The 16,261-nt window shown below is 35.4% G+C and overlaps 1 protein-coding gene across 6 annotated transcripts in view; it reads right to left on the bottom strand.

Moving 5' to 3' along the window:
• LOC141450687 (uncharacterized) overlaps positions 1 to 16,261 on the bottom strand; it is a 91,783-nt gene that overhangs the window by 27,224 nt on the left and 48,298 nt on the right. For 2 of the 6 annotated variants that reach the window (XM_074121343.1, XM_074121346.1), the window contains exon 1: positions 82 to 1,192. The exons of 3 other annotated variants lie outside the window; for them this stretch is intronic. In XM_074121343.1, coding sequence (XP_073977444.1) covers positions 82 to 784 — 703 coding nt within the window. In that variant the 5' untranslated portion in view covers positions 785 to 1,192. Of the gene's footprint in view, positions 1 to 81; positions 1,193 to 4,466; positions 5,651 to 16,261 lie in introns of those variants that run through there. One more of the 6 variants, XM_074121352.1, reaches the window with a different exon arrangement.

Here is a 16,261-nt window from a genome sequence, read left to right as displayed (position 1 = left end):
TATTCAGCAGATCATGCGCAAAGGGATTCAGTGTAGAAAAAAATCGCAAAATTTAACAACGGCTGAACCATTGTTTCTTACCTAGTAAATTTGAGGATGATTCTTCTGCATGTCTATGGTTCATCCAGGCTTCATCAAGATAGATGATACGACGTGGATTATTCTCTTGCTTAAGCTTTTCAATTTTTCCGGAAATCCGGTCTTCTTCTTGTAAAGTATCTTGACTTTCCGTCCAGAAATCACTATCATCACTTTCCTTCTTGACTTCCACGAACTCGAATCCTGTCTTACAGGAAGTCTGCTTTTCCATTAGAAAATCACTATCGTCATTCATTTTTCTGAACGGTAATCCCAGTTTACTTAATATTCTTCTTAACGATGAAACGCTACCATTAAATTGAATTCTTTCTTTCAAGACATTTCTGAGTTTTTCATTGCTAGGGTAATCACCTTTATCATAAAATTCTTGTACTGTACGTTGAATTATATATTTTTCAAAATCACTTACTTCCGTCACTGGCTTTTCACGGTTAATATTTTCACGTGGAGAAGAAAAGATGGGGCTTTCACTATCCGGATTGGTAACCACACTTGCGGCAGCTTCTTTACAAATTCGCTGCAGAGTACGCATTGAAATGCCACAAACTTGTGCGGTGATTTTCTGCGCATCTCTAAAATAGATGCTAACTTTTTCCTCACAGTTTTCAAGTGATTTGAAAAATCGATAAACATCGTAAATAATTTGTTTAGACTGTTTTGTAACATCGCACTTACTTTTAACCATTTTTTTTTTTTTTTAAATACATTTACACTTTTCTTTATAAATGTATGAGAACTTGGTGGCTAGCATAAATACAACTGGGATTCCGTGATGTCACGTGAGGTACAGTCAAGGTAAAAGCCATGAGTGGGGGAATCCGAAACAAGCCGACAGTGCGGCCTTGACCCGCCAATTGTATTGGCTACTGCCATAGCAACCAACTATCTGAGAGAGAGAGAGAATGTGTAGGTTAAATTGTAAAGGTTATGATATCAGCTGCAGCTAAGTGCTGAGGGATTGCTTTACCTTCTATCCCCTCTTTTCTATAAATCTAAACATAGAGATTATAGCAGTCTTCAAGCCGAACCGTTCATATAAGTGATTCAATTCACCAAAAATCAACTCCCTAGAAAGGATCTCTTACAATGATTAGTTCGACGACTCACTTAACACTACTTAAATAAATTGAATCCCTCTCCATTGAGGATTCGGCGGAAGTCGAGCGAGTATTGCGCCCAGTTTTCTAAGTATTTAGAGTCACACACACACAAAAAAAAAAAGATTCATCAACTTCGCTCAGTCATGCGACGTGGACAGGATAAATAAACACATTCTGAAAACAAATTAATCCGGGACAATGACGTACTGCGGAAAGTTCCATTATTGAAGCAAATCGAGGAAGGGGCTGTGACATGGACCAGTGAAAATTAGCGGAATAGGCAGGGGGTGGGGTTTCAAGAGAGGTGGGCCATGTTTTAATAGTCACACGCAAACGTTCCGCTCTGACGATCCGTTTGAACGTGTGTACGAGTACTTCCGCTTTGTGCGTCGTTTTAACAAAAGACAATACTAGACGTACATATGTACAACAAAGTTCTACAATTCAAAAAAACTGGTGCGAACACTTATCAGTATAGTTGTCACTCATTTATGGGATAACTCATAAATTTTTCATTTCCTCTTTGCTGTACAAGTTAAGAGGAAGTATTTTGATTGGGTCAAATTTTGGATTTCAAGTTGACACCGGAAATATCTCTTTTGGGGCCCCAAAAGTGGTCGGATTTTTCTTATTAATAGTACCTCAAAAAGTGGGCGTACATTAAAGTCAAACTTCCAAGAAAATTTAATTACCTAAGTCAGAAAGAAATCACGTGAGTCTCCAAATCAGATTTTCCAAACTACGTCACAGTGAACTCTCACCAATCCCCCGCATCTCCCCCCAAAAAAAAGCTTGGGAGAAAATCGATGATGTCATTGTATAAAATCGAATTTCCGGTTAAGCTTGGCATTTTTTTAATTATTATTTTTTGCGACGAAATAACGGCTACACACATTTGTGGTTTTTGCGCTGTTCATCTAAGTTGAATTAGAATAGGTAAAAAAGTGCTACAGTTACGGGGCATTATCTATTTTCCCTGAATAAGAGTGTACCTGTACAGTTTTTTACTTCTCCTTGACCGAAAATTTAATATAGATATTTTTTTTGCCTCTACTCTGAATTAATGTTATTAAAAGCACGCTAGCCATTTAGAAAGTTTCGCTGTAATTCAGTCCGAACTGTTCTTATAGCGCACCATCTTATTTTGTCTGTCATCACCAAATTTATAATCACAGAGAACGTGTCTATAGAACAGGAAGCCATTGTTATCGTAAATAATAACGGAAATAAAACAAAAAAAAATGTATTAATTGCAAAAGTACACCTAGTAAACGTAGTGTTGTAATAACTTCAACGGAAGTACCCGAGGTTTCTTTTTGAAGACCTGAGCATGTGTGAGTGTTGTGACAGAGTGACGCCAAATAAACTGGACAGTCCGAATTTATGGTTTTACGTAACACACAACTGACAGCTTTTTGGCGTGATCAGTTAACGGAAAAATAAACGTTCTTGAGATTTCCTGTTAAACTTTGCGCAGCTCCTAACTGCACACTTGTAGATTTACCACACTGCAACACTTCCCGGAAAATGTATATAAGGTCGATTTCCTTTAAATACAATGTGCAGTCTCAGCACCTGTTTAATATTATTTTTACAGGACTTCTGGTCAGTTGTTACTAATTTGAAGAAAAATCACCTTTTCCTAAATGGGAAAATATAATTTTTGGGGAAAACTTGAAATCGACATCCTGTTCGATAACAGGACATGATCTCACGAAAAGCAGGAATCAGTTGAAAACAGTTTAAATAGAAAGAAAACATCTCTATAAAGGAAGAGGAATAAGTATTAAAATATATTCCGAAACTGGGACAGCAGGGCTTCTAAACACGGAACATACGCCAGCCTTAACAATTCCATTGCATTTTTTTTTGTCAGGAACAATGTAATCTGTGACACATCACAAGCGCATCGTGTGGTAGTGCCCTCAAACTAGCCTGTACAGCTGCACCGAAACACACCAATGGCGGGCCGTCTTGGCAAAGCGTCATTCAGGCGACGACTGCACCAACCTTTTAGGCCTTATATAATAAGCATTAGGTTAATTTCTGCTCTCCCAGCTGTTCACCATAAAGCAGTTTCAAAGGCCCGGGGACTTACTTCAACAAAATTTAAATAATTCCAGTTTGAAAGCAGTGAGTGAGTAATGCTTACACGATGCTTTTAGAAAGTTCTCTAGTCTTAAAGTAAATCTAAAAGAAAATGTACAAAATAAAGAAAAAGAAAATTTTCAGCAAACACCTTACTTTAGCAAACATTTAGCAGCATATAAGAGCAAGAGGAGGGAAACATCACCAAGTGCCCACTAATGGAATTCCCCCGGTACACATTTCATTAAGTGATACATCCGGTTTAGGAATTTTGATTGAAATCAGGGTTTTTTTTTTTTTTTGAGAAGGAAAAGTAACTTTTTGGGAAAAACAGTTCCTATAAAGTGGCATTTCCAATTTAGAAAGTTAATATTCCTTGAAAACTTAGAATGTTCTACGAATTTTTTCGATTTAAAGTCGTTTTTAGAGTAGTTAGTGTAGTGACATCGAAAATCAGCACACCTTTCAATACTAAAGTTTGTTTCTTAATACAAGGTCCCCGGATCTACCCTGGCAAATAAATAGAAATACAGTGGTACCTCGGGTTTTCGAACGACTTCGACTTTCGAATAAATCAGTGTTCGACCCTAGAAATTCGAGAAAATATTGTCCTTGAAATCCGAACAAACATTTGGAACTCGAACACCACCGAGATGAGCCGAGTTGTTTTTATATTTGTACACTTTTAGATCTTATTTCTTGCTTAGATACATGTATTTTACATTAAATATAAAAAATTAGGCCAGTAAAACGGTATACATATTTCTGGGGCTTAGAAACGAAATAAACTACATAGTTTACAATAGGATGAAAAAATAAATGCCATTTCAGTCGAGTAAAATTTATTTTGCCGAGCTTTCGACCTAGGGACTGAGTGTGTCAGTCCATGAACAGTAAAGGCAGAAGACACACCAACCTTGGAATGTAAAAATATTACTTTGTAAAACTAGTCCTGAAGATGACTCCTAGTCCCCAGGTCGAAAGCTCGGCAAAATAAATTTTACTCGACTGAAATGGCATTTATTTTTTCATCCTATTGGAATTATGAATCAGTCACCAAAAAGAATGAACAACAATTACATTCGGTTCTCGACCAAATTGATTCTCGACCGCACTGCCGGAACGAATTGTGGTCGAGAACCGTGGTACATAAAAATAAAAACGTTTAAATTCACTTACCGGATTCATTAGATTTATATTCATTGGTAACATACTGATAACAACCATAACCTTCTTCATACTGTTGATAACCTCCTCCTCCGCTATACTCATCATCGTATTCATCGCCATATTCTTGTTTATAATCTTTATAGGAGGTTGTTGTTGTTGTTGTTGTCGTTGATTCCTCATCATTCTTTTGTGGATATCTTCCTAAAGAGCTCATGATGATTTGTCGCCGTAATAAATTACTTTCAATTGGTAAATGATTATGATCAAAACGTGATTCCATTACAGTATTATCAGTGTTAGTCTTTACAAAAGCTTTACAACCACGTTTTGTACATTTCCAACGTTTTAAACCACCGACTAATAGTTTGTGAAAAGAGAATTTGTAACGATCGATAATTAGAATTTTTTTACCTTTTTCCGAAAGTGATTCCATAATATGAAAATAAAAGAAAAAAAATAAAGAAGCTGTTTAGAAAGAGAATTAATAGTTATTTTAAACTAAAGCTTCACATGTACACTAACAACGCACGCACTACTCCGGCCGATCTGTGGGAGCCAACTGAATGCTAGGTATTTCCCACTAAAGAACACTACCACAATGCTTTCCCCCTCCATTGGACTGCGGGTATTGAACGTGGGAGCCAACGCTCTAGGGAGCCATCACAGTGCACAAGTACATTCCTCGCCACAAAAGGTCATTTACACTTAACTACAACCGACAAAAACCTTTTTTTTTACTTAACAACCTTTTATCTACCAGTTGTACTATTTGTCTAAACAAAAACATGGCAGCTGTTTTGGTCTGTCCGTAAAATACATGATTTTATTATAATTGTATTTTCTCTTACAATAGTAAGTAAGAGGGGATGGTTAGCCATTCCTCTTAAGTGTCAATTCAGGGTAATATACAAACGGAACTCGAGACCTGCGAAGCTAATATGTATTGTGGTACTGGGTTCGATTCCCCGGTCTTAGGCCTTGGATTTTATTTAATGGTTAATAAAAGAAAATTACAGTAAAGTATGTTTGTTAGTCTCCTCCGTCCACGACACCTAATTGGATTTAGTTGGACATAAAGCCCCGCCTGAAAAAATAGGCGATTACTTTACTTTTTTTACTTTTAGTCTTAGTTGTGTGTAGACTATTTTCTTCAGATCCTCTGAATCTATTAATTATGTATGGAAAAATACCTAGACATTGCACTTTAGGGAGAAACTTAGCTATCCCAGCCCACACTCAAGAGTTCCATCCATCGAATATAGGCGTTTACTTTACTTTATACGAACGGAACGTCCTTTTTACAAATTATTTTTATTACTTTTGAAAATCTTCCATCAGTATTGGCAAAGACATTATTAGGAAAAAGGCAAGTTACAAGGCTACCTTGAACAATTTTCCAAAACACGATTCCATCGAGAACAGTTCCTTAAAGTCCCTTGAGTACGAGTTAAGTGTTTTACAAAAAAACGTTTCAAAGAAAAGAAGGCGGAAAGATGAAACTTAATACATCCGTTCAGTTTCAACAGAGGCCTCGACGAGTAAGAACATTAACTCCGACCGTTAGAAACTAGTTCACTGAACGGATTATTCTCACTATTTTCTCAGATTTTTCTCGATATTTTTCTTCTTAAATTAGATATTTTATGTATCATAAAAGTGGAGACCATTTATTACTCTTAACTACGAGAATTAGGATTCGTGGACGCAGCCAGATTAGCTAACATAAATTTACGTAGATTTCTCTCTTTTAATCACCTTAATAGAATAAATAGAATTCATAACTCATACCGGAAATCGAACCCAGCACGCATTTGCTTAATCGCTTTTATAAATTATGCGTGAAATTTAACCGTTTTTAGCCAATGATAATACTGGAACTAAATAACAACGTCTTCTCGACATTACAGAATAATTTTATCATTATCTCATAATTAAACAAAAATTATATCGAGAGAAAAAAAAATAGTAAATGCAAAATTAAAAGAATCTAAAGTTTCTATTTTATTAATTATAATTAATTTTATTAACGAAAATAATAAAACTAAATGAGAAATAATCTGCATAAATTTAAAAAATATTACATTCAATTATTATTGAATTAATATTCGCATTCACAGCGTAATATTTAATTACGCTTCCAGAAATAGCGTGCTAAAATGTTGTTTGCCCAGTTGTATAGGGAAAAAAATTAATTCTATTATTCAATTTAGATACGCTGTTTCGAGAGAAAATTATTCAAATTACGAGAAATAACTGATTTCTTGAACTATATATATGATAATTTTGGTTTTGAGATTTTGTGCGATAAACTAATTAAATTAATGAGGCTTAAAAATTTCCTTTAATTTAAATACTCACAGTCGTAAGTAATTATTTTCTGCAGATTTTTCGACTAACTTCGATTGTTTTATTCACGAATCGATACATGTGATCGATTGCATTATGAGATGTGGTTCCAGTGATGTTACCTTGATACTTGCTCATAGGGCAAGTACGTAATAATGACTGAATTAGTTCCGGATGTAAGTACAGTAAAAGCTCCTTATTCGCGCTTCCTTCATTCGCGTTTTCACTATTCGCGGATTAAAAAAATGCGACCCAATTCCTATATTCGCGGATATTCGCGGAAGTACACTATGATAATAAAAGGATTCCAATAGGTATCCAACCCAATATCCTTTGTAAATGCCGTCAAATGGACTAATAAAAAAAGTGAAATAGATCTTATTACAACTTTGCCTAAAGTATGTTGTTAATTGATATCGCCGAGGACTTTGACATAAGCCGCCTTCAGCGCGATCGGTGTTTTTCAGAATGTAAACGCACAGAATGAAAGCAACCTTATTACTCGATGAATAAAGTATATTTTTAAATGTTGCTGTTCCGTTCTATAGTAAAAGCCGCTTTGCGTGTTTTATTGTTTCGTCTTTCACATTCGTTACAAAAATTGTGATCAACACGTCTCTACCGCTCTTTTTCTAATTTATGTCAACTAAAAATAATGAGAAACGAGTTTCGACACGAAAAAAATCTGTTACCGCTAAAAGTGAAAATAGAAATGCTTGATCATTTACGCCTTGGAGAGTCATTTGCATCCATATCACGCTCATTCAATGTCAACGAATCAACTGTACGATCGATAAAAAAATCCGAAGATAAAATAAGATCATCTGTAGCTTCAACTTCACTGTCAGCGAAAATTGTTCGTGATCCAGCAATAGAAAAAATGGAAGTGGCGTTGCCATTATGGGATCGAAGATCGCAATCAAAAAAGGGTGCCCCTGAGTGGTCCAATGGTCCGGGAGAAGGCAAAGTATCTTTACGCTCATTTTAAAGAACCTGATGGTAGTTGTAGTGGCAAGTTCAAACTTTGACTGCAAACAAAAGCTTTTAAAAACTGCCAAGCAAGAGGAAATTACAAAATTCTTCAAACCATTGCCTAAGCCTTAAGATAATTAATCAAAATGTTCAAAAACTTCAATTAAATTGATTTTTTTATATATTAGGTTTTTTTTATTTTGTCAGCTAGGAACGTATCCCCTATAATCCCATATAAATTACCATTCCGTATTCACGGTTTCTGTATTCGCGGCATATTTATGGAACATATACCCCGCGAATACAGAGCTTTTACTGTAGTTAGTTTTTAGGGCACAGTTTAAATGGAAATGATACGACTACTGCGAGGTACTGGTGATTATCCATAAAAAAACCAAATAATTGATATAAGAATCTTCACTGATAAGTACGATAACAAAACTCTAAAAAAACACAAGCTAATATCCAGTTGGGGGTGGGTCTCTTGAGATTGTCGGTGGCATAAGAAGACGCTTTTGACCCATGTTTGCTCAGTGGTTAAGAATTGTTAAAGTCTTTTCTTGAATCCATTGACCTTCGATGGACTGTTGGTAACACAAAAGAGCTAATGATTAAGCAAGGATGTGGGTCAAGCATACATCATTTTGGTGGACTCGATGAGCACAGCTTAGTGATAAAATTTAGAGCAAGCTTAAAACTTTAAATTCAGAGTAAGCTTAAAACTTTAAATTTAGAGTTAGCTTAAAACTTCTTGTGTTAGTTTTTTTTTTTTTTAAACTAAGCCAGTTTAAAACTAAGAATGAAAACTTTTTAAGTAAACAAATTAAAAATTACAACGCCCAGTGATTAACAAGTTGAACATAGTAAGGAAAGAAGTGATAAGGTTTAGGTGGGACCTGTACTGCGGTAAGAGTGGGGCTAGAACCCACTCTTCTAATTATTAATAAGATCGAAGCTCTCGCAGCAGAGAAGGGGAAATGTCCATATTACGTAAGGTTGTCTGCAGTATTGGTGGTACTACAATAAATGAACGTGTAAAGAAAATAAATAGTTCAAATCACTCACAGAAAGATAAATGCAACTTTTAAAAACAGTGTAAATAGGGCAGCGTAAAAGTGAAGTAATTGATTTGGTTTGGATAACTGAAGGGACAACTTGAAACAAAAACATCAGCTGTTTAAGGTGACCACAATTTTGTTTTTAGAGAAAATAAACAAATAAGGATTTTTAAAAAGAAATAACAAAAGAGTACTGACATTCTCCCAATAATTTATTTTCTATAAAGCCGACAAAGCCAATCTACTTGTGAACACTAAAAACGCCCTAAACATGTAAAAGATGCTAAAAGTTTTCTTAAGTTGAAATATGAATGGTTTAAAAATATTGAGAAATTTTTTTAATGAGGAAGGTTACAAGTAAGGTTAAGATAAACATCAGTTTGTTAAGATTCATTATGAATTATTCACTGCGACTGCATTTTGGACTTATTTGGAGATATTTTGGGTTAATGTTACAGTTTATTTATTTTTTGTTTTAAGTTTATTGAATTGAAACTTTCGACTGTTTATGGGCAAAATTTTGTTGTTTCATTCAAAGAGGATTTTGTTTATATGTTATTATTTGAAAATGCAAACAATTACCAGTTTAGTCAGCGTAACATTGTGCAAAATGTTTACATATTTGCACAACTCTTTTGCACGAATAATCCCTATGTAAACAAAAATAAATTAAACCCACTTTAGTAATCTTATATGGTGCCCGTGATTATCAAGAGACTATGAAAGGGTAAAGGTGAGTGAGTGGCTATCGAAGGGAAGCTCTCTTATTAACGGTTCTGATGGCTAAGAAGACTGGACAGGCTTGTGTGACTGGTCAACGGTATACCACCAGAAAGGAGACAAAAGGAAGAGAGAGAGAACTGACTCACGAGAAACTCAAAACAACTATTTCCGGTAAAAAAAAAAGTCAATTTGAAAAAATTTGACAGTTAAAAAAAAGTAAGTGATAAAATTAAAAAAAAAAAAATGTTTGCCATACTCACTTAAAAAACGACGTGTAGTTACAATAGGTCGACGAAAACTCTGTTGTTGTAAACAATGTTTATTACGTAAATGACGCTGTAGATTTGTCGTCGAACCTTTATAAGAAATCAAAATTGGACAAAATTTACATTTTACACGATCTCTGTCAAATGTTGTAAAATAATCCCAAACTTTACTACGTTTACGATAGGGTCGCATAACTTCCACAATTGTTTCTTTATTTTTTTTTATTCAATTTTAATAGTTTTAACTTTCCCTGTTAGATATTCAATTTGAATAAAAAAGAAAATTAACAATTGTAAAGTAGACGAAAATTAAGAACGACTTGCATGCTACGAACTTGTGTGGTGAACTGAAATCTAATGCAGCTCTGTACTAAAAAAGAGTCGAAGAATCATTTAGGAAGAAAACGACTCATTCTTTGGTAGAGGTTAGAACATTTATAGTTAACATTATTATAGTTTTCATGTTTCAACTTTTTCATTAAACTTTTCCTACTAATAGCTTTAAATAAAAAATATTAGTTGAGGTAATATAGTACTTAGTTTGTTGTAAGCAATCAGTAAAAAAAAAAAGAATCATAAAAAACTTATTTCTACAAAACAAGGAATCTAAAGAGAATCAAGTCTGGTTAGAAAACGGCGAATCGATTCCTTTAACATCTGTTCCTACATACTCGCTCTCTATTGGTGGATTAGTCAACCAAGAGAGTGAATATGAATTGGAGTATCGAAGTAGTTGGCGGAGCTGCCGACAGTGGCGCTGTGACTTGAACTAGCTGAACTCTAAACTCATGGAGGGGGGAGTTTAGTTCTAATAAAATCCACTAGAGAGCATGTAATGACAGTTTTATGTTCTCAGCGTAAAGGTTTTACTTAGCTATACATACATCTTTAATGAAACATTAGAAAATATAACCTTTTGTTTCTGACTGTTCCGTTCTCATCTATTTTCACAGGAAGTGAACATGTTTTGAAATTACCTTCAGAACAATTACAGTTTTGCTGCCAGTAAAATAATAAATGTTTTGCTATTTCCAATTTGAAGATCACCAGTTAACCGATTTACAGTGAATATACAGAGTATTAAGGAAGGAATTTCCTTTTTAAAAACCCTACTGAATTGCTTTACTTAAAGTTGAACTGACTACTTTTATAAATAAACATTTGTCCAGTAAAAAGCAATGAATCAGTCTGTGCCAAAGTATTCAAGTAATTATGAGCGTGCCTGCCTGTTGAGACCTGTAGGGCTAAAAACCATTCCAGTTCTCTTTACCTGCAGCCCTACCTAGATATTACCTTCGGGTATTCCTGCATTTATTTGGGACAAGTAGGCCTGTAAAAAAAACTGTAGATCTCAAGGCTAAATCCTTTTAAACTTGCGTAGAATGTTGGTTGACGAGTGACGTAAAAAGAAAGCTGGTGTAAAAGATGATCCTTGGGATTTGAGGAAATTATGGTATAATGAAGCGGATCTCACCATTAATTTTGGGGATTTTTCTAATCATTTTGGATGCGGAGATTGTAACGCTTGGCAGAATCCCTCTAATCTTATCAACAATGAGTTCTTTTTTTATCAGTTGCAAGGGATTACCCTAGATCCCTAGAACTTCGAAATCCAGTTCTGAGCTGCATCATTTCTGAGATGATGATAAACGATTTATCTACTGTTTGAGCCGAAGGGTTAATTCAATCATTTTTGCTCGGCACCATTCTTCTGTAAAACGTTCCTGTAGAGTATGACGGTCTAAGTTAGATGTTAGCTGAATACAGTAGGTAAAAGCGTAGGAAACTAGAATACCGCCTTGCAGGATTCCAACAGGTCATTATGAAATGAAGACACACGGAAACACCAGAACTCATTTTTAGTTAAGTAACAGAATGGAGAATTTACACCTCTTCCACCAGTGTGAGAAATTAAACATGTCCGCTAGAGCCATAGAATTGACAATAGAGTGATGGAAATAGTTTTAGACTAAATTGAAGGTTCCAAACTATGAGCCCATAATTGGAGGGGGGATACAGAAAGAAGCATGTGAAAGATTCAGGTGTGTTTCGCTATATCCTGTGGAATTATAAACAACACCTGGTTTCCGTTCTACACTCGGCCATATGCAACTTGTAGTAACGGTCGCGTTAGATATCGGATTTTGAGAGGTTACCATTCGTAAAAATAATTTACTAATTAATATTCAAATCATGTTGAACGTTTTCTTAATTTTGAAATGAAAAAATTGTGCTGGACGTTCAGTCCTAATGAATAATTTAGAATGCTCAGGTGATACTGTACAGCTCACTTCCGGTCGCTTCATTTTGTTTTGAAACTCGTAATTTTTGCAATTCGTTCCCATTGAAGTACCCTTAATCGAACTTTTCGACAAATATGTTTCTTGTAAAACTTATCGATAAGTAAAGTAAAAAAAAAAATAATAAAGTAATCGCCTACTTTTTCAGGCGGGGTTAACGTCCAATTACAGGTGTCGTGTACGGAGTGGCAGAAGCTCATACATTACTATAAACAATTTTCTTCTAACAAATAAAAAGTAGTCTAATGCGGGATTCGAACTGGTGATCTCCAACACACAAAGCCACTCTCTTGACCACTAGACCAACGCTCGCTCCAACTTCACCGTAGATGGATCTTTATTTATTTATTTTTTTTTAGTTGAGATTTTTTTGTTTCTCTTATCCTAGATTTTATTAAATTTTCAGTGTCAAAGTTCGCCGGAAATATCTTTTTTGGTAGGTCCACTGTTTTTTAGAACTACATATGTGCTGCAGATTGGGTGTGTGGTTACGTCATCTCAGAAATGAAAAAAACGCAGGAAACTCAAACGATTGAATTTAATGTTGAAATTTCGCGTAATATTCCCCAACCGGAAGTCGCATTTATCAGAGAGGATTCACTCCTTTTGTCTCGAAATTGGTGCCGACGATTTTCTCTAAATTTCGCATCTACATTACACACACACACACACACACTTAGATCTCTATTTTTTTTTTTTGTAGGAAAATTGGTGAAGGTGAAGTGCCATTCGGGGGAAGGGGAGGAGCCAGGCTCCCCATTTCCACAGAATCGACATCCAAAATTTTGTGGACCAAAAAGTGGGAACATGAACAAAACGGTCAAGCTGGAAATCACAGGCGCTTCACTGGGAATTCACGCCCTCTACTTGAATCACGTCAGCGTACAATAAACTGTACCGAACGTGGGTCACGTACTGGAAACTGTCCTTCCAATCACAGAGGGAGATCTCATAGTATGTAGTTATTAACTTTCAAATGTTTCTCACAAAATATTCATTTGTAAATCATTCATTTCCAGTAATCTTGACTCATGACTTAATGGCAATCAAGGAAATAACGTTCAATATAAGAACAGGTTTAAACATGTCTTCTAAATAGACAAACACGATATCCCGTCCTACGACTGTGCATAGCAAGTCCATTAATCACTTCAACATATTTATCTTCTATGGCCAGAAATACAGCTAATTTCCTTTACTGCCAATCTATTCAATTAAAATGAATTTAGTAAAATTATTATTAATTACATTTTTCTAAAGATGACGTATTATTTAAAGAATTGAAATATTTCCCACAATTAGCTAATCCACAAATAAGAATGAACAAAATGAGCAACGACTTGTTGCTCTCGCCAATCACAAATACTATCTTACATATTATTCAAATTCATTTATTTAAAAACATATTCTATTGGTTCAAATATCATTCAAGATTGTAGAACAGTACACTCGACTAGAATGAAACATCAGAGTAAATCAGATCTACACACTCCCTCTAATCGAGCTGTCTTCAAGTACTGAACTTCCAAAAATGAAATTTAATAAAATTTAGAGAAAATAATATGAACCAATTTCGAGAAAAAACATTACTTCCGGTTTGGTAGATTTTGGCCGCTAAATTATGGTCAATCTCATGGGGCTTCCCAAGCTTCCTGCTATTTTTACATTTCGAGCTAGCGTCTTCACTTACACACAGAGACACAATTTTTTTTTGTAAAAACCCATTTTTGGAGGGGGGGGGTCAGAGAACCTAAATAAAAAAAGTTATTTCCGGTAATTTACGTTATCTAGGAAACAAGTTGTGAGTGTACAAATACCCAAAAACTACGACAAAATTTATTGAGAATAAGCCATGCTTCCGCTCAAAACGTATTTTCGAAAAATTTGGAATTTGCGTTACTACTACTCATTGTGTAGACAATGAAATTGCGCATTGAACTTTGGCGAAGAGCTTAACATCACCCCTTCTCCACCAGGTCACCCTAAAGATGAGGGAAATGAAGCTACTTGTGGTAGTACGAGCTTCCGTGTATTGGGGGCCCTTCCGGTGACTCTTGCTGGGTATCTTGGCGACACCGATCAGGCAAGTTATTTATACGATTTGCCGTATTTGAGTTGTGCTGCTCACTCACTAACACTGTTTCGAACTCAATATGGGCATTTCCGGTGAGACTCGAAATCGGAAATGGGTAGGATAGTGAGAGTATTTCTTTTACGCCACACTCACGTAAACAGATCATTTATTCTGAATTCAGGGGTCCCTTGAGACGCATACTTCCGCTGAAAATCCCAAATCTTAAGAATAATGGGGTGGTAGACGTAATCGGCAAAGCCTAAGTCAGATTAAACTGTTAGGAAGATCTCCGTTAAAGTGGCAAGTCTTGTCTAAGGACAGCTAACAGACGAACTGACAAAGTAGGAATGTGTGGACTAGTGGCCGAGAAAGAGGACTGATAAAGCCGACACGGAGGGCGTGGTGCGGCCTTGGCCTAGATCCGCCGGATGAAGTCCACGGTCAAGGGTTCAACATACCTTCCAGGCTCTCTCCCACCGCCCCCCACCTCCACACCCGTCGTCTCCACTTTCCCTTTTTATTTTATACATATATATATATATATACACTCGGCACTCTGATCTTATCTGTCCTCTATACATAACCTTTTAGTTACCTTACTCTCCTTGGTTCGTCACAACGAATCAGAATCACGCGGAGAACACTTTTTACAATATGGAAAACTATTACCATTTTTTCTTACTGCATGAGGAATTACTGAATAAATGATCAACTTCTGATATCTACGTAGTTTTTCACCGGAAATCAAATTAGCGGCTTTAAGATAACGACCTAGTTCTGGCTCTTAAAGCGGAATAATCACAGTAAGCTCAGTCTTTATACTTGGTTCAATCCCAAGGTTTGAGACTTTGCGGCAACCTTACGCTACCGGAAGTACCACCTTACTTCCTCCTCCTCATTGAGATTTTCGTAAAAAAATCAGCTCCAACTGATTTCATTTAAACTTGCGAATAGCACTTCTTGGTTCTAGAACTTCTAGTTAAAACTTAAGAGGCAAAAAAGTATCCATTAGTGTGCTTGATTTTTCCTGATTATAGTGGTTAGTGTATTGGGTCCCTATTGTGCCAGTGAAAGTGCATGGAGTACTGCGCTAGGAACCCGTCGGATTGCAACACCCAGGAAGCTGAGGACAACAGCGGCCCCCTGCGGGATTATATATATTTGTATCTTAATAATTATATATATTTTATTTAAGATATTTATATAATTATATATTATCTACTATGAAAATAAATAAGTTGTGTGAAATATTTATTATAACTTAAATGATTTTATAATTAAATGAATTTTTGTTCTAAATTCCCCTAGGAATGTGTGGCAAGATAGCCGCTGAAGGCTCCCATTATCCCCAAAATAGTAAAAGGTTCCCACATTAAAAAAATAAATAAATATCCCTTTCTCCTTCTTATTTTTTTACAATTAGGACAAAAAAATCTAACCGAACTAAAGTAACCATATTTATTTAAGAAAGCGAAATGGTGAGGTATACGAATCGATGAATGGACGCTGTTATATCGGGATCATATTTCCCCTATTTATTGAGAGGCCCACATTGTGCATATGGTCGCTTTTATGAGCCAGCAGATGTTATTTAAATTGTAAGGCTAGCGTTTCACATGAATATCACCAAGTATTTACTCATTATTATTTAAATTTTATTTTAAAATATATTATAGCAACTTTTAGAAAGGAAATAAGAATCTGTGGGTGATTCGATTCACACGATTCCCTCATACCAAAAAATATATGTAAATAAATAAAACGGTTTAGAATTTGTCCTAAAAAGATATGAGTGAGTCGATTCACACGATTCCCTCATACCAAAAAATATATGTAAATAAATAAAACGGTTTAGAATTTGTCCTAAAAAGATATGGGTGAGTCGATTCACACGATTCCCTCATACCAAAAAATATATGTAAATAAATAAAACGGTTTAGAATTTGTCCTAAAAAGATATGAGTGAGTCGATTCACACGATTCCCTCATACCAAAAAATATATGTAAATAAATAAAACGGTTTAGAATTTGTCCTAAAAAGATATGGGTGAGTCGATTCACACGA

This window comes from Rhodnius prolixus, unplaced genomic scaffold (genome assembly GCF_049639745.1).
Source record: "Rhodnius prolixus isolate KJV_2025 unplaced genomic scaffold, Rpr scaffold_8, whole genome shotgun sequence".
Classification (NCBI taxonomy): domain Eukaryota; kingdom Metazoa; phylum Arthropoda; class Insecta; order Hemiptera; family Reduviidae; genus Rhodnius; species Rhodnius prolixus.
The sequence above is the reverse complement of the archived record's forward strand: the minus strand, read 5'-3'. Positions and strand labels throughout refer to the sequence as shown.